Below are 15980 nucleotides of genomic sequence, written 5' to 3' on the forward strand. Positions count from 1 at the left end.
CAGCATGGCACAAGATTACAGGGAGCCTGTAACAGAGTAGAAAATTGAGATTCTTAGACCAGTAGTCCCAAAATGGCCTGGATTAAGTGACTGCTGTGAAACCTCAGAATTAAAACACTGTAAAGCATCAAAGAGAAAAGGATTCGTCAGGCCACTTCCCCTGGCCTGTGGATCAGAGTTGTAAGAAAAAACAGCACAGACTAAACCTAAATGGATCATCCAATTGGAATCTGGAACAGGAACAGAAGCTCTTACCTTCAAAAGCAATTGTGGGGTGTTCTTTCCTAACACATTGCTGATGTTCAGCTTCAGTGTATTCAGGTGCATTCTGTGATGCTGAGAGATGAAAAGCAAGAAGAAAAAGGCTTGGCAATGACAGGGAAATGGCCTTTAATCTTGAAACAATCATGACTGAAGGGCGGCTGCAGATCTAGCTTCCAAGACAGGCCCACGGAGAATACCTGAAATACAAATAATTCCTCTTTCAGAAAGGTTCCACTTTCAGAAAGGCAAATGCTAGTCCAGAGTGTGTAACATGGGGAAGGGTGGAGCTCCCCTTTCCTACCAACCCTACTTGTGCTTAAGTATGTAAGGTAATATTCCACAAACAGCACAAAAAACCAAACCAAACCAACAAAAATAAAAAAATCCCACCCCAATTTACAACCATAAAGAAGGGAAGTGCACAGCTCCCTAAACACCTATCTCTGTGTACCCTGGGGGTGTGTGTCTTATAAAGCACCTGGTGTGCAATGGCTGGCACCAACAACATGAAATTTCAGCTATCCCAGGTGTAAATGTTTCCCCCAGTGTGGACAACTCCCTCCTCAATTTCAAAATGTGTCCATAGTAAATTCCATGCTAAATTCAAGAAATTGCTAAGAAAAGGCCAACATCAGTCACCATGAAAACTGTGTTCTAACATGTGATTCATTCTGCTTTGAGTGTCTTGAAACAAAACAAGCCAGTATAAAGGTCTTGCCAGGAAAGTTCTAATTGAGGTAACATAAAAGTAAGAATAATCTGAAGGGGAAAATGGTGAGAAGTGAGTTGATTGCCTTCATTATTATGGGATGCTATAGCTCCCAGTCTATACAAGAGCTGAGGCACAGCTCAAGAGGAGGAGCATCCACTCTCAGGTGAGGAGCGAGGAAAGTCATGCCTTTTCTACGTGAGCATTTTTAACAACAGTAGCAGTAAAGGCACAGCTCTAAAAATTCTCCCAGGCCTACCAGGCCTGAGGCAGAGGATGGAGGATTAATAAACCCATGCCACAAGTTCCCCAAGATGATGCTGCAGCTTAAGAAAATCTGCATTGCTAAATTTAATCTTAGTGATGTGCACAGTATATTTTCCTATGTGACTTTGTTCAACTATTGCAAGCACATGTTTTCAAATAAATAGAGTCTTCTACCTTTAAATCTTACCTAGCGATAAAGCTAATTCTAATCAAATTCACACATAATGAGATTTTCAATTCCTGAAGATGTTATTCATAAAATTAGTGTAAGAGTCAACACCTGCAGTATCTGATACCTCTATATTTTTGTTTGGAGTCTCTAAAACACTTTCAGTGACCCAAAATGGGCAGGCTGATGGCAGGTAACATGAGGCACTGATGCGCAATGACAGGATTGTGGCTTGGAGCAAACTCCAATATAGAGGACAATATTGTGACATCAAGGAGTTGGAAGAAACTTTTAAAGGTCTTCAGGCATCACAAGAGCAATAAGGGACTGCTTACACCAGAAATGGGAGACAGTTGGTTTGAAAAAATGGATCTTGTGTTTTAGTCTTAACTGTATTTCTCTGTGATTTTAAACATGCATAAAGATGAGTTGCCAGTGCATCCATTCTGCACGTCCTCAGCAGCAGCTCCATACCTCTGACTGAAAATAGCATTGGCATTCAGGGCTCGGGGTAGTTCTCGGGACTTGGTTTCCCAACCAGTGTGAGTGAGACATTACAACATTTCACATTTTTTCCATCCCCATATACATGCAGATTTTATGCAGTGATATATAAAATCCCTTTCCAGCTCTCCAAAAGAGGTTCTACAGCACTTTACTACAGAGGGTGACTGTTTTGAAAAACATAGCAAATATAATGTTAAATTAAGAAATGGGACTGGCAGAAGGAAGAGATGTGAAATCATTTAGAGCTAAGGCCAGCACAGCATCAAGCACAAGCATACTGCAGGGTGTACGCCACTGAGTACTGTGGCACCTCACATGATGGACATGTTGTATGAGCCACACTGTAATAAAAATTATTGATGATGAAGCTTCACATTATATTTTCAACCACTGGATTAAATGATCCTTTTTTTTCCAGTAAAAATCCAGAAATGAAGCACAGCGCAGAGATGTGAAGGCCAGGGAGATGCATTTTGTATAGCTTTCAGATACACTTAAAGTCAAAGCCAAACTTTCCTGAGATAGGAGATGGTTGTTGTGGGAAATGCACAAAAGGCAAAAAGAACTTTTTCATTGTCAGATATCCTTGCTGGAAACTGGAAAAGACAGTCATAGAAATCTCACTTTATGCACGCTCTACTACTCCCAGGGCAGCCATTACTGGCTAATCCTAGAAAGAAGGTACTAAACTAGATAGACTTCTAGTCTGAGCCAATATGGCCATTTTCATGTACTAATCATCCAAACAATGATCTCAAGCTAGGTGAAAAAAAATCTTAAAACAAAGACACATGATAGGGTCCTATGCTCATGTGCAATCAGCAGATGAGTAAATTCAAGTTTCACACTCATTATGGTCATGAAATTATAAAAAGTTGCATACAGGGAAGCTTCATAGCATCCCACAGCCTATTCTGTGCCAAAGCAGAGTACATTTACTAGTGTTTTGTCTGGACTAGTTGTAAAATGTGCCAAGTATCTGGATTTCTGCCACTTTCCCTGGGAGATTTTACCACAGTCCAAGAGACTTCAGTGTTCCTTAGAAAGCTTTAACCAGTACTTGGGGTAAAGTTCCATCTTCTCTTCCTTATTGTCATAGGGAAATCCAAAGTGTGCATGAAAATAATGGTTTTGAACTTGAAGCGGAAAGTAATAAATGACCAAAGCAAGGTGAAAAAGGAACATGTAAAAAACTCATATCCTTCACTGTGTTCTGTACCTCCTACATCCAATTGCATTCATCAGATGTGTGGAGCATTTGTGTGCTGGAAAGTTGAGGAAAACCAGTGTCATGTGCAGCCCTGAGCTGGTGTGTAACTGGAGTCAGAGTCAGTGGGAAATGCCAGCTTGATCAAGGGCAACAGAAGTCAGAGCCCTTGAGCTGAACAATATTGAGACAGTGGATAACACTGAAAAATCTTAGTCCTTCAACCTGTCCTTTCCCAGGCTTCCTTGTTCACTTTTTCTCAGTATTTTAAGACTCTAACTTGGTTATTCCCAGCTGCAGCAAATTCATTTCCAAAGAGAACCCCACAGTCCTAATATGAAGCAGTGCCATGTGCAAGCACAGGTCAGCTGTATGCCAAAAGCAAGCTCGTAACTGCCTGGGAGAGTCCAGCAGTTATGAAGTGTTTTAATGAAATGAAATGTTTTCATTTTCCTGGAGGTGGCCAAACCCAAGCCTCCCATTTTGCCCAAGCTGCAGATTTTCCCTATGAAGCCTGGAGTATGATCAGTGCTTAGGGCCAGTCTCCATCCAGACTGCTAAAACCCTGCACATCCCAAGCACAGCCCGGAGTAGTGGTGCTTTGCAGTGCTGGAACTTGCCCTGGCCTTAAGCCATTTAGATACAGTTAAATGCTATAAAAAGAGCTGTTCTTATTAGACTGTCTGCTCAGAATGGCTTAGGGCTCAAGAAACCAGTTGTCAAGGTTTCACTGCAGATGAGAGACAAGAGCTCAAATCCCTGGTTAAACTGAAATCTCAGACAGGACACATTATTTCAATTCTTTATTTGCTCATCTTGATGCAAGTTACCACCTTGGCTACTCTTCTCCCTGGTTCAATGCAGACACATTAAAAAGAGATAAAAATGTCCAAAAATATTATCTGTCCAAGTTTATCTGCCTTGTCCCTCATGAAAGTTGTCCTCTGAGCCTCTGCAAAGCCCCAAGGGCCAGTGATGGGGCACCTTTCTCCCCTTTTCTCTCCACCCAGTGAATCCCTACAGCCCTCTGACGGAAGAAGGTTGATAAATTCAGGCTACACTGGATTTGGTGACATTTGCTCCACAGTCAGGTATTTTATAGAGCACCTCTTCTGCCACCATCCTCTTGTCTCTTAAATCAGGCTATCTCAGCTCACTGGCCTCCCTGCCTGTAGTGGCAGTGGCAGGGGATGTGCAAAGAGCTGCTCCATCTGGGAAAGGCAGGAGGTCTGCACACTCAGAGCACCTCCAAAGCTGAGATTTGCACCCTCAGTGCCTGTGTCAGCACAAATCCCCTCTGCCTGCCCACCTCCCAGCCAGGACATTCCATGGCAGCCCAGAGGGACAGGGTATAATTCTGCTTTGCCTTGTGGCTTCACCCCGGCGCAAGGGCAGCGTTCAGGGGATCGCCCACAGTCCCTCCCTTATTTATTGCCAGGGCATGAGTCTTTTCCAACTCACCCCGTATTGTATCATTGCAACTCCATTGATTTCACAGGAACTAATCCTGATTTACAGAGGGTAACTCAGATCAGGCCCCTTTTGACTAAAGCTTTGTGTCTAAAAGAAAAATACCTTCAATCAATCTTCAGGGCTTTAAAACAAAGCACACTTTAAAAATGGCTGTACCAGGAATTCATATCCTGCTTTCCTCAGACTGTAACTATCATTTTGACTTAATAAAATGTGACAGTAAAGTTAAAGGATAAAAGAAAATGCTTCATCTTTCATTTTAAAGGAAAGACATGCCTTTAAAAAAGACTAAAAAAGGAACCTCCTGCAAAAGCTTTAATTCTTCTGTTCAGGATCTTTTGTGATTGCCACAGTTATGGTTTTATTAGACTGGGATAGCAGAGGGAAGAGGTGCAATGGAAAGATGTGGACATTAAAGTATTGGAAGAATAAAGGAAATAAATATAAACATTGTAAGGAAAGACAGCTCAGAAATGTGGCTATGACAGGCTGGCACAGGCAGCTCTGCCCTAGAAAACAGCTCCAAGACCAACAAAACTATGGTCCTTTATTCATCTGATGCTCCTCACGCTTCCCTCCCTCTCCAGCTGGAATCCATCCCACCCAACTGGCTCCAAGGGCCATTTCACACTATCGAAGAAAAAGCACAGCTTTTCCCTCTGCCCCTGGCCACATGCACACACTCAGCCCTCAGCTGTGCCCATGGATCTCTCTTACAGCCAAAACATGCCATGCTGCACTTCATGTCCAGAGGTCAAATCTCATATGCACTGTTAGACTGGACTTGTGGATACTGAGCTTCTCTCACTTACTTACTTTGTAAGGCAAATCTATGGAAATGGTCACACTCTGGCTGAGATGAGAATCTGTGAAGAGATCTTGTTTTACTTTAATTAAATCACCCTACAGTCTTTAGAAGAATTGGTGAGCTCACTTTGGATTTCATGGCAGTTTATATGCCAAAGGCCTTGCTCTGGCTGTCACCAGGCTTGTGTGTACCCACCTTGTTCAGGGATTCCCATGGCCTCAACTGCAACATCTTCTATGAGTCTCACACTGATCTTGCCCTCACAACACCCCAGGAAGATAAATCCACATTTTCATACATATAATCCAAGGGTTATCTTCACACCCCCCTGCAATTCAGCAGCAGGGTGCATCAAAAGTGTGTGCAGGCAATTTGCTGTCTTGTGGCAGAGCAGAAGCTTGAGCTCCATGCTGACCCCTCTCACAGCTCCTGCCTCACAGAGTCTGCAGGACACCACTGGCAGTATCATAGTGGGTTTTGTATCAGGAATAAAACAATCAAGATATTGCAACACAGGTCAATTCATTGAAACCCTTCTGTTATCTAGATCTGTATAAATAATTCAGGTAACTCTTTGCAAGGGAGAAATCAGTTTTTCCTAATGTACTCTTTGGTTCATGGTTCACGAATCCTGTAGTGGAGCTAAATTGTAATAGTCTATACTTTGATGTTCTTAGGACTACATTCCACAAAAAATCGACAGTGCACTTGGGGGCATTTTATTTCTAGGGCTCTTTCTGATTGCTGATCAAAGCCACCCAGGACTGGTCAAGGTCCAAAACCAAGGCCACAAAATGCAAAGGGATATTTTCATTCAGAACGGGCAACAGAGACAAAACTCTTAATAATGGTTTAGCACAAAATTAATTGGTTGTTGTCAGGCCACTTCTCTATGGACTGGTGTGGGCCCTCAGCAAACCATCAGCCACCACTTGGTTACTCGGCCTTAGTAGTGTGGTCCACTGCTACAAGGTCCTGGAAACAGAGCTGTTTCCTCACCTGTAGAGGAAGCCCTCCAAAACAAGACCCTATTATAGAGAGATTCCATTAAATAAAGCTGATTCAACAATAAAAGTCTGTGTAACAGCACAAAATATACTGTACCTCTGGGCTCCTGCCAAATCCAGTGGGCATAAATAAATACCTGCTCTGCTGACACTCAGACTTGCTTCTGAGTACTGCTAACCTGACCACACATTGAGTGTGTCCCCAAGTGCTTCAAGAGGCTCCCCAGAGAGCTCTAGATCTTCTTTTTACAGGCTACACTTAATATAAAGACATGAGAGGCTTTGTTAGCATTTGTTTGGGGTATGAATTTAGCACTTGAGAAAAGGTGCCTTGGAGTCTGAAGTCGTCTGTTTATTCAAAGATTGTATTTGGCAATGAAGGCTCACACTCATTTATCTCCCTGGTGGTGTGCTGCCACTGTTTTCTAGAAAAGTGCCTCTAGAGGGGGGATGGAAATATCTGCTCTGTACTGTTCACAGAATGGCCTCTCTGAGAGATGCCAAAGTTTTGTCGAAGAATTACCAAATTTTTGGTAATTTCCAGACCTGGACTGGCTATGGAATTATTTTTATGTGTTCCATCTGCGAAACACGGAGATGAAGGCACAGCCTAACACAACAGCAGAATGTACTGGACACTATGGTACTGAGCACAACTGCAGCTCAGACTCAACATTTACTGCAGCCTAGCTCCAGAATCAGGAGATCCTGACTCCCTGTCAAAGTCTCCAGATCCTCAGCCAAAAAGAGGAAGAGTGTCCCAGGGCTCATGGGACAGCAGCAATAGCAGGAATAACTATTCCAGAGGCCCTGCCTGCAGCAGGGGAGCATGCACAGGGCTCAGCACCCCTTGCAGTGAAGTCACCTTTCTCACTGAACATGTGATTTGGAATCCCCTGCATGGGGGCTGTAAATCCAAGGTATCGGACATGCTGCTTACATACTGCAAGTATCACACTTACTGCAAATCATCACCTGGCTGCAAGAATTCTTTCTGGCTTGAGGTTTGGTACTCAACCCACAGCCTGATGCCTTAAGCCTGTAGCTGTTACAGAAACACCAACACAGCAGCTTTTCTTCAAGTTACTCCCCTAAACAATGTAGTTGGCTTGTAAATGTGAAATTAGCAGAACCACAGTCCCCAGGACCACACTGCACAGCCACTGTCATTCCAACACACTCTTGTACTTGACAGCCTGGAGACAATCCTCTATTTGCAGTGATTTCCAGACACGTGGTGCTCCTGCTCACAGACCTCCCCACTGCAGCTGTGAGGACACAATGCTGGAAACTGAGGCAGGACACAGATTTGTCACTCAGTCACTAGTATCTGCAGACAGTTTTAGACAGAGACAGAAAGAAGAATTAATCCCTCTTGACTTTTCAAAATGCTTTTGGTATGGGCTTATCTTTTGTCTCACAGTTTAATATGAAAACCATAAATGCTATTGAATTTTTTGTCTTACTAAAGTATTAACCAATGTTTTACTGACACAATTTTTTTATTCAACTCTAATTATAGGGTCTTTTGCAGACATCCCTTGGGATGCTTAGTAAGGAAGTTGGTGACAATAGTTTCAAATTATATTAGACCTGATATAGGTTAGTGACTCACAAAGTTTCTCTCTTCAACACTGTGACAGCAATCTGTGGACAAGTACAATCCCCAGATTGTGCCCTGCAGATAAGCAATCCTGATAAACTATGTAGCACTGTGGTGCCCCTGTGTCCACAGACCTGGGAAAACAACAGAAAGCAGAAATTAAAAAAAAAAAAAAACACACACAAAAACAACAAACCCCTTAATTTTCCTCTGACCTAAAGCAATCCCACAATTCAAGTGTCCAGAAGACAAACACCAAGCCATGAAATCATCACATCAACAAACCTCCCGCCTGAGAGTCAGCCATAACATATGGGCTGGCCTTTTCCAGAGGTTTGTTTTTCCTGTTAAAGCCTCTGACACTACCTCCAGCTTCTGCCATCCTCTTCCTTCTACTCCATCCAGCAAATCCTCTTGCATCACTGACACAGCCCCACATGCCAGAGTCAAAGGCAATTGTTGCACATTGCAAACCCAACTCATCCCTCCCTGCAGCTCCTTCCTCCACTGCTATGTTGGAAAAACAGAATGAGAAGAACTTTTTCTTTTCATGCTTGCCCATGCAGGAGAGAGAAACCAGAGCTTGTTTGTTTTGTCAAGATTTGTGATTACCCAGTGCCACATAACACATACTCATGGTTTAATTTTAACTCTAGGAGAAGAAGCATAAAGCATCCCTGTAGCACAACTCCAAATTTCAGCCTGTTTGGAAACAAGAATATATTTTGCTGCATTGTCTTTTTGGCACAGCACAGCATCATTTATCATACAGAAACCTTTGGCTAGAAAGCATTCAGCCAGCCTCTATATGCCCCAAATGTGAACAGACGAAACAATAATTGTCAGCCAGAGTCTTTTTTTCTCCTGCCGTGCTCAGCTCTTCTCATACCTCTTACAAGAGCAGGTACCAGTTGAGCTCTGTTAACTGTTCCCCTCACTGGAGCAGCAGGGCTGCCTTGGTCTGCCCCAACTCTTGCACTGTGTTTGGGACTCTGAAAAGCAGGATCTGCTCTTCCCAGACCCTCTTGGCTGCAGGGCAGCACTGAACATACACAGCTCACAAATGACAGAGTATTACCGACTGCTGTGTATAAACAAAATGGGACTGATTCCTTATCTGCTGAAAACAACAGTGACATCAATTTTCCCATGAAAAATAAATGATGATCAACAGTTTCTGAAAAGACAGAGCTGAATTTCCCCCTTCTTCCACACATGCTATGTAATTTCTCTGATACCCGGAGCATGGTACTGTGTTACCTGCTAACTGAAGCTCACCAGCCTCAGAGCACAGGCATTACTATGCTGGGTCACGGAGACATCCTTTTAGAGCTTTTCTCTAAAACAGTATTTAGGCAAAGGCAAAGTCAAGCAGGACAGCTGACCTTCAAAAAGGCCTTGGCTGCTTTCTTTTAATGGACTGAACAGTTGTAATTTTCTCTGTCTGCAGATTTACTTTAACTAAACAGTACAGAGTCCTCATCCTGCAGCGGGACTCCCTAAATTCCCAAAGACATCACAGTGATCCAGGATTTAATGCAAATCCAATGATCTACAACTTAGCTAAGAAATTCCATTCTGGAACTGAAGGGAAGAATATCTGAGACTGAAAGCTGGGATCCTCCTCTGCACTTATGTTTTTGACCATCAGATGTCCAGCCAAGATTGAGTATCTGAATATCTTCCCACCAGGCAGGAGAAGCAGCCTGCCAGAGGACACCCCAGCCCTGGGGTGTCAGCTCTTAGCCTCAGAAATGCTTTAAAATACCCAAACAATCCCTCAGACAGAAACTTCGTCATCATCTTCCAGAGGCAGGGTCTGAGCAAGCATTTGGGAGCTGATATAATTTTAATACACTCTGAGGCCAGCCTTCCTAGAGAAGATGAATTATTTGTAATGAATTCCAATCACATGGTGCTCCAGCCCCCACACCTTCATTCCTGCATATATAACCAAATTAGTTTAGGAGATGTAAGTTATTCAGGGACTTAGCTGTTCAGTCTGGCCTTGGAGGAGTTGCTCTCATTATGGCTTTTATGCAAATTCTGTCCTCCAAATCTCTTCTGAATCAATTATTACTAGATTAATTTAAACATGTCCACCTGGGGTGCCTGTATATCATGTGCCTCATGTTAAAAAGTAAAAAGGAAGATAATGAATTCAGGAGGTGACTGAAACAGATTCCTGCTTTGTGGAAATGTGACCTTTTTGCATAATGTCATAAAAGAAAGAAGTTCCTTCAAGAAACATGGCAGATAGGGTCGTTCATTGGATCAGCTGGGCTTTCAATCACTCTTTGGAAATTAGCATGATACAATAAAAAATTAATAAGAAATTTAAAAAAATATCACTTTAATGCTCCAGACTATTAAAGTCTTTGATGGACTACTAATTGAAATGTAATGCTTAATTTTAAGCAATGCCATTTTATTAATGGTAAAAACTTGAATTAATGTCATTAACCAATGTTAATATTACAAATCCCCTGAGGGATAACAAAGCAATTATGTTATTCACAGAACCAAAAGGGGGAAAAAGATGTAATCTGTACATGACTGCACTAAGGCAGGAGAGACTGCTTCCATCTGCATTTCCTCTGCTGAGAAAGGGGGTTTGTTTGTTTTTTTGTGCAAAGAGGAGGGAGAGGAAGAGAAGAACTTGTGCTAAGTTAATTACTGCTGATTTTCAGGCACTTAATAGCTAGGAAATTATTCTGTTACTCAAACACCATACTGTGGGGACCCTGGAAAAATAATTTGGGATTGAGAAATTGATTACAAACTCTCCTTCTTGGAGGTCTCCCCTGTGTGTGCTTGGCTCCTAAACATGAACTAACAGCATTCACCTGACGGAAAAGCTTGATGCAAATATGCAGCCCCACACCTGGCAGCAAATGGCTTTATGAAGCTGTGCTGGATTGTATCTGCCAGGGATCACCAAGGAGCACACCTTCTGCACTATTGAGTGCCCTCAATTTCTTGTGAGGGCAGGTGCTTTTATTTTATATAGTTTAGCAAGTTCAGCATCTTGTCAGATCCACTGCTCATACAGCAGGGGAGATGGGGTTAGACTTAATTAAAGAACCAAAACCAATGCTCTTGCTAACTGGCAGAAGTCACATTGCCCAGAGGGAGAAGGAACTTTGTATGGTGCTGGTATAATACTGCATTTACTCCAGAATAACCATGTTTGACATAAACCCTGGATTAACTATTTTTTTATTGTCTGGCTGATAATTCAGAGACAATGGGGAGATTCAGCAATTCAGACCATGAAGAATTCCCCAAGGAGCTACAAACCTTTTTATTGCTAAGAATCCCAAAGGCTTTTTGTTTTTATTTACAAAAAGTGAAAGTACTGCAATGCACCCGACACACCACTGTCAAAATTCAAATGCCTCTTTCACTGTGCACTTTTCAATGCTACCAGTCAAATGTGTCACAAATTCACGAACAGTATTAACCCATGGGAAGAGATACAATAATTAATTTCCTCTGTTGCATGTAACATGACAATGCTTTGGTGTAAACCAGACTGAGGATGCTCAGGAGATTCTTCTGAGACTGTCCTGCCAAGCACTTTTGAAAAATTAGTTTTCTTTGCAAAAAAACCAAAAGCATTGACACTAATTACTACCAGACTTCCTATTTATGTTGCACAGGATGTAAAACCTCAATGCCAACTCAAAATAAATCAACTGAACGAAAACAAACTAAGGCTATCAAGGGAGTGAGAATCTATGTCTAAACCTGGCTGGATGTAATAACAGGGATTCACACTTGGTGGCTGGGATCAGGGCATCTTTCTCTGTAGCCCAAGCACAGAACACCCAGGTGCCTCTTTATGTTTCTGTTCAGGATATAAATACAGCTGTAAAACACAACGAGATTTGGGGATTTTACTTAAATTGATATATGACTTAGCAATCATATTATAAATGGCAGAACAAACAAGGGGAAGAATTACTGCAAGGTTTCCACTCTGCTTACCAATGAGGTCCTGCACGTGGCAGGCTTCAGTCTGTGGAACAGGTTATGCTCAAAAGCATGATAGCTTTTCTCACGCAAATTTGCAAATCATTGCATTTTCATCTCCCAGCAATGGTTCCTCTTACCTCTTGTCTCCCCCATCTCCTCAAAGAACAACATCAAATTTCCTTTGTAGTATCTCCATTCTGTCACTCTTCCATTTTCTCTTCCAACTCCCCATTCCCGATTTGAAAACGAGAGAGGGGAAGCCACTGAAGACACCAAGGTCAAGGCGGAGCGAGACAAAGTCAAACTCATGCAATCATTTAACACCACACGCCATCAGGCCATTACAGAGACATGAGACGTTATGGATTGCAGCTTAATAGATTGCAATAGAGGATGATGGGGGAGAGGAGAAGAGAAAAATGTTCCTTCTGGGCTGAGACTCGCTGATTAAAGTGCACGAGTGGGCAGGGGACAGCATTTGTGTTCATAAAGCTGAGCCTTACCTCTCGATATTAATGGACACACCATTGTCGCCAGACGCAATGTTTTGTTATTGCGTGATTAATTGAGAGTCACACGCAATGACACATTACAGGCAGGATAAAGCTGTCACCGCAAAGCAATCCTTCACAGTAATTCCTGCCAGTCTCTACAGTCTGAAATTGCATACCTCGTTACAGACGACCCCTCAAGCACAAATGCATTACATATCTTTATATAAATAACAGTGACTAACAACAGCAGTCTGAGGTAATCTCTGTGGTATATGAAATAGGGAAAAAGGTAAGGCAGAGAAATTGCCTTCAAATATTAGTAAGCTTGTCTGTGCTAATCCCCATCAAATGAACCATTTCTCTTTTCCTTTATAATAAAAACTGTTTCTGCTGGAGACACAGAAAGTATGATAAAAGGACATGTTGTGACATAAATGACAACTAGAAGCCTTACTTCTCCAATAGGCCACTAGTTCTGAATCTTAAAAAAGTATCTTGATCAAGACTAATTAAACTTCGACACAGTCACTTTATCACTTAGGTCAGTAAGTGTCAGTAACTGGTCCAGCTCGCTTTTTTAAAGCCACCAGATCAAAGACTCTTTTACATTTCTTTTGGCAGCCGCAAGAAGATATCAAATCATTAATTTTCTCCATGGATTTTATTTCAGTCAAAATCACTGCATTCAAAATACAATGCAGGAAAAAAAAATCTACATTGCTCAAGGGAAAGGACACAGCCCAGGAGAATACAAGTGCCCAGGAAAACCACTTTGCGTCACTTATGCTCAATTATGACAAATTCCTGGCTGTATTGCCTGGAGTGGCACACAGTTGCCTAATCTCCAGTTGGCATTCAGCATTTCCCATACCATTGGCTAATGGGCAGATCTGCTGCAGTGCTCTTTTCTTCCTGTCTGATTGCAGGCAATATCCCACAACTCGAGTGAGCAATATTTTAAAGACTCACCATCAGATAGGGTGGCATCAACCAAAACCAACAGAACCTTCTCTTTGGCAAGCTCTCCATTTCACACCATGACTGAGACACTGTTTTAAGCCATTTCAAGCTCAACCACTTGGACTTTCTGTTACCAACCACTTGTAAACTAAGGAAAAGTCATGCAAAGGTCTTTACCTGCTGAGAAGATGGTCTCTACCTCTTCAGAAGACAGGCTATTGCAGTCTCTCTTAAATCTGCCACTGACAGGACCCAAGAGAAATGGGGATAGGAAAGCACAAAGCCTGGGCTGTCCTGTGGCCTGGAGGCAAATAGCAATCTCTGTCTTCACCTAACCCAACCAGAGCCCTGCAAGAGAGTAAATCTGTGTCCACTGGCCTTTTTCACAGCCCCTTAATGACCGTTAACTTTTTTCAGCCAGCCATTGATTCTAATGGCATGTGCATTCACACACAATAATACCTCAGACGGCCTTCATTAATTTACCATGCATAATTTCTCTGAAAGCTTTTGCCAATAGAATACCCCTAAACTGACTCACTAACTCATGAAGATAAAGCACTTTCTGTGTGAAACCATTATGCAGATGCACAGCATTCTACTCAAATAAGTTAAAAAGTAGGTATTGTTCGGTGTCTACCCATTTTTTGGACACAGCAAAGTACCAGGGCTTGAAAATGTAAAGCTGCTGCTGGAGTATCCGGTGCAACAATGAATATGTAAGATACTCCAGGCTGAAGAAAGAACAACAAGAAAAAAGGCAAATTATATGAAAAAGCCTTTCTGCTGAGAAGTTCCTGAAATCTTTTACAAATTCCAACAATGGGAAATCCTAAAAGTGAAAGGCTGTTAAAATACCAAAGGAAAATGCAGCAATATAGATATTCACAGGCCTAGGCCCATTCATCCAGAGAGAGGGTGGGGGAAGATCCAGCAAAGGGAGTGTATTAGAAACAAACCATCCCACAGAACAAGGGTTTAGAGCTGTCGGGAGCTACAGTGCTGCTGTTAGCCCTGCAGTAAATTATGGAGCTGTCAGCATTTTCCCATTATAAATCTCTCAAGCCTCCTCTTATGTACACTGATGTAAGATTCAGACCTCAGTCCCATGGTGGCAATGATATTGCAGACAAAAGCATCACAGACCCCCTTTGGAAATATAAGACCCATAAATATAACCTGTGGTCTTATAAACTCTAGAAGATGTTGGTTGTAGGGAATAAAAAAAAGGCCATTGTTTCTTTTCTTTTTTAAATTACAATTAGTTTGTCTTTAAACAAAGTCAGAGGATGAGAAGTGAAGAGCTGATTGAAAAGGTGAACAGGAATAGGCTCCTCTTTTGCACTCCACATAAGTCTTTTATCAACTTGCAAATTTCTCATCCCTTTCTGGAGGATTGATCACAGAGCCCATGAACAGAGACTCCACTTCCAAGGTTATAGGTGCTGTCCTGACTCATGTAAAAAAAATACCTTCCATAGACAGTCACTTGTGAGGCCCTGTAATATTAAATTTGGAGGTAAAATAAAGATTAAAATAAAATTAGATCTGAAAATTTAATCTGTCTCAAATTCATGAGTTGTGGGACTCAGGGTTTTGGTTTCTCATCAATGAGCAGTGAACCACTTGCAGGGAATTCAGAAGCCACAGAGCAGGTGGATTAGGAACAGAGCTCCTCAAAAATTCTCCATTAACAGCAAACCTCATTTTTAAGAAATTGGATTTTTTGTTGTTATTTCAGGATATAGACTGCAAAAGAGGCTCCATGTACTGCCGTAAAAAAAAGAAAAAAAAAAGATAATGAAGACTGACAGTGTATGTGGGGGGAATATGCTCACACAGAGATACTTTTTTAAGTGAAAACCACCAGGAGGATTTTGGCAACATTGATTTAGTACAAAGGATATAAGCCATTATCAGCATAAAGGTAATGAAAACCAAGGGAAAACACCTCTGCCTTGAGTGAATATCATTAAAGACCATTAATATTGCCACCAATTATACACACTTAACTACAGCTCTGCCTGGAACTGCAACATCACAACATGCCAATAAACTGTTGAGGGGGGTAACAGACTGCTTCACAAGTCCCTACATATGTGCTTACAGATGATAAGGGGAAAAGTGATTTATCACACTTGAAGAGGAGCATCTTCCCTCCCCCCTCCTTGTTTTTTTCTATACTTGCCTTGCTGCGAACACCAAGCTCTTCCTCCATGCTCTTGAGGCCAGCCTGGGATGCTGAGCCTGGCCTGTCAAACCGGGCAGACTTGGGCAGGGGCTGCAGCTCTCCACTCACTCAGGGCCAGTAGTAAATCTCAGCAGCACATCCATGCCTGTACTAGGCACCAAGTAGTGCATATGCTGGAGGATTTGGGAGTGCAAGCAGTCTGTCTGCTCCAGATAAAGTAATGACTCAAACACAAGGCAGGAGACACTCGAGGCTCCCAGTGCGTGCGACAGCCCAGGCAGAGTTACAGCCGCCCCCAGCCCTCCATTCAGCAGGAATAGCAAATCACTCCTCACGTTTTGCT

The 15980-nt window shown here is 42.3% G+C and overlaps 1 protein-coding gene across 6 annotated transcripts in view; it reads right to left on the reverse strand.

The window, feature by feature from the left end:
• The window catches only part of SEMA5B (semaphorin 5B), a 265987-nt gene that overhangs the window by 131869 nt on the left and 118138 nt on the right, over nucleotides 1–15980 (reverse strand). For all 6 annotated transcript variants that reach the window (XM_064717685.1, XM_064717686.1, XM_064717683.1 and 3 more), the window contains one exon: nucleotides 256–461. In XM_064717685.1, coding sequence (XP_064573755.1) covers nucleotides 256–409 — 154 coding nt within the window. In that variant the 5' untranslated portion in view covers nucleotides 410–461. The remainder of the gene's footprint in view (nucleotides 1–255; nucleotides 462–15980) is intronic.

Source organism: Zonotrichia leucophrys, chromosome 7, assembly GCF_028769735.1.
Source record: "Zonotrichia leucophrys gambelii isolate GWCS_2022_RI chromosome 7, RI_Zleu_2.0, whole genome shotgun sequence".
Taxonomy (NCBI): Eukaryota; Metazoa; Chordata; class Aves; order Passeriformes; family Passerellidae; genus Zonotrichia; species Zonotrichia leucophrys.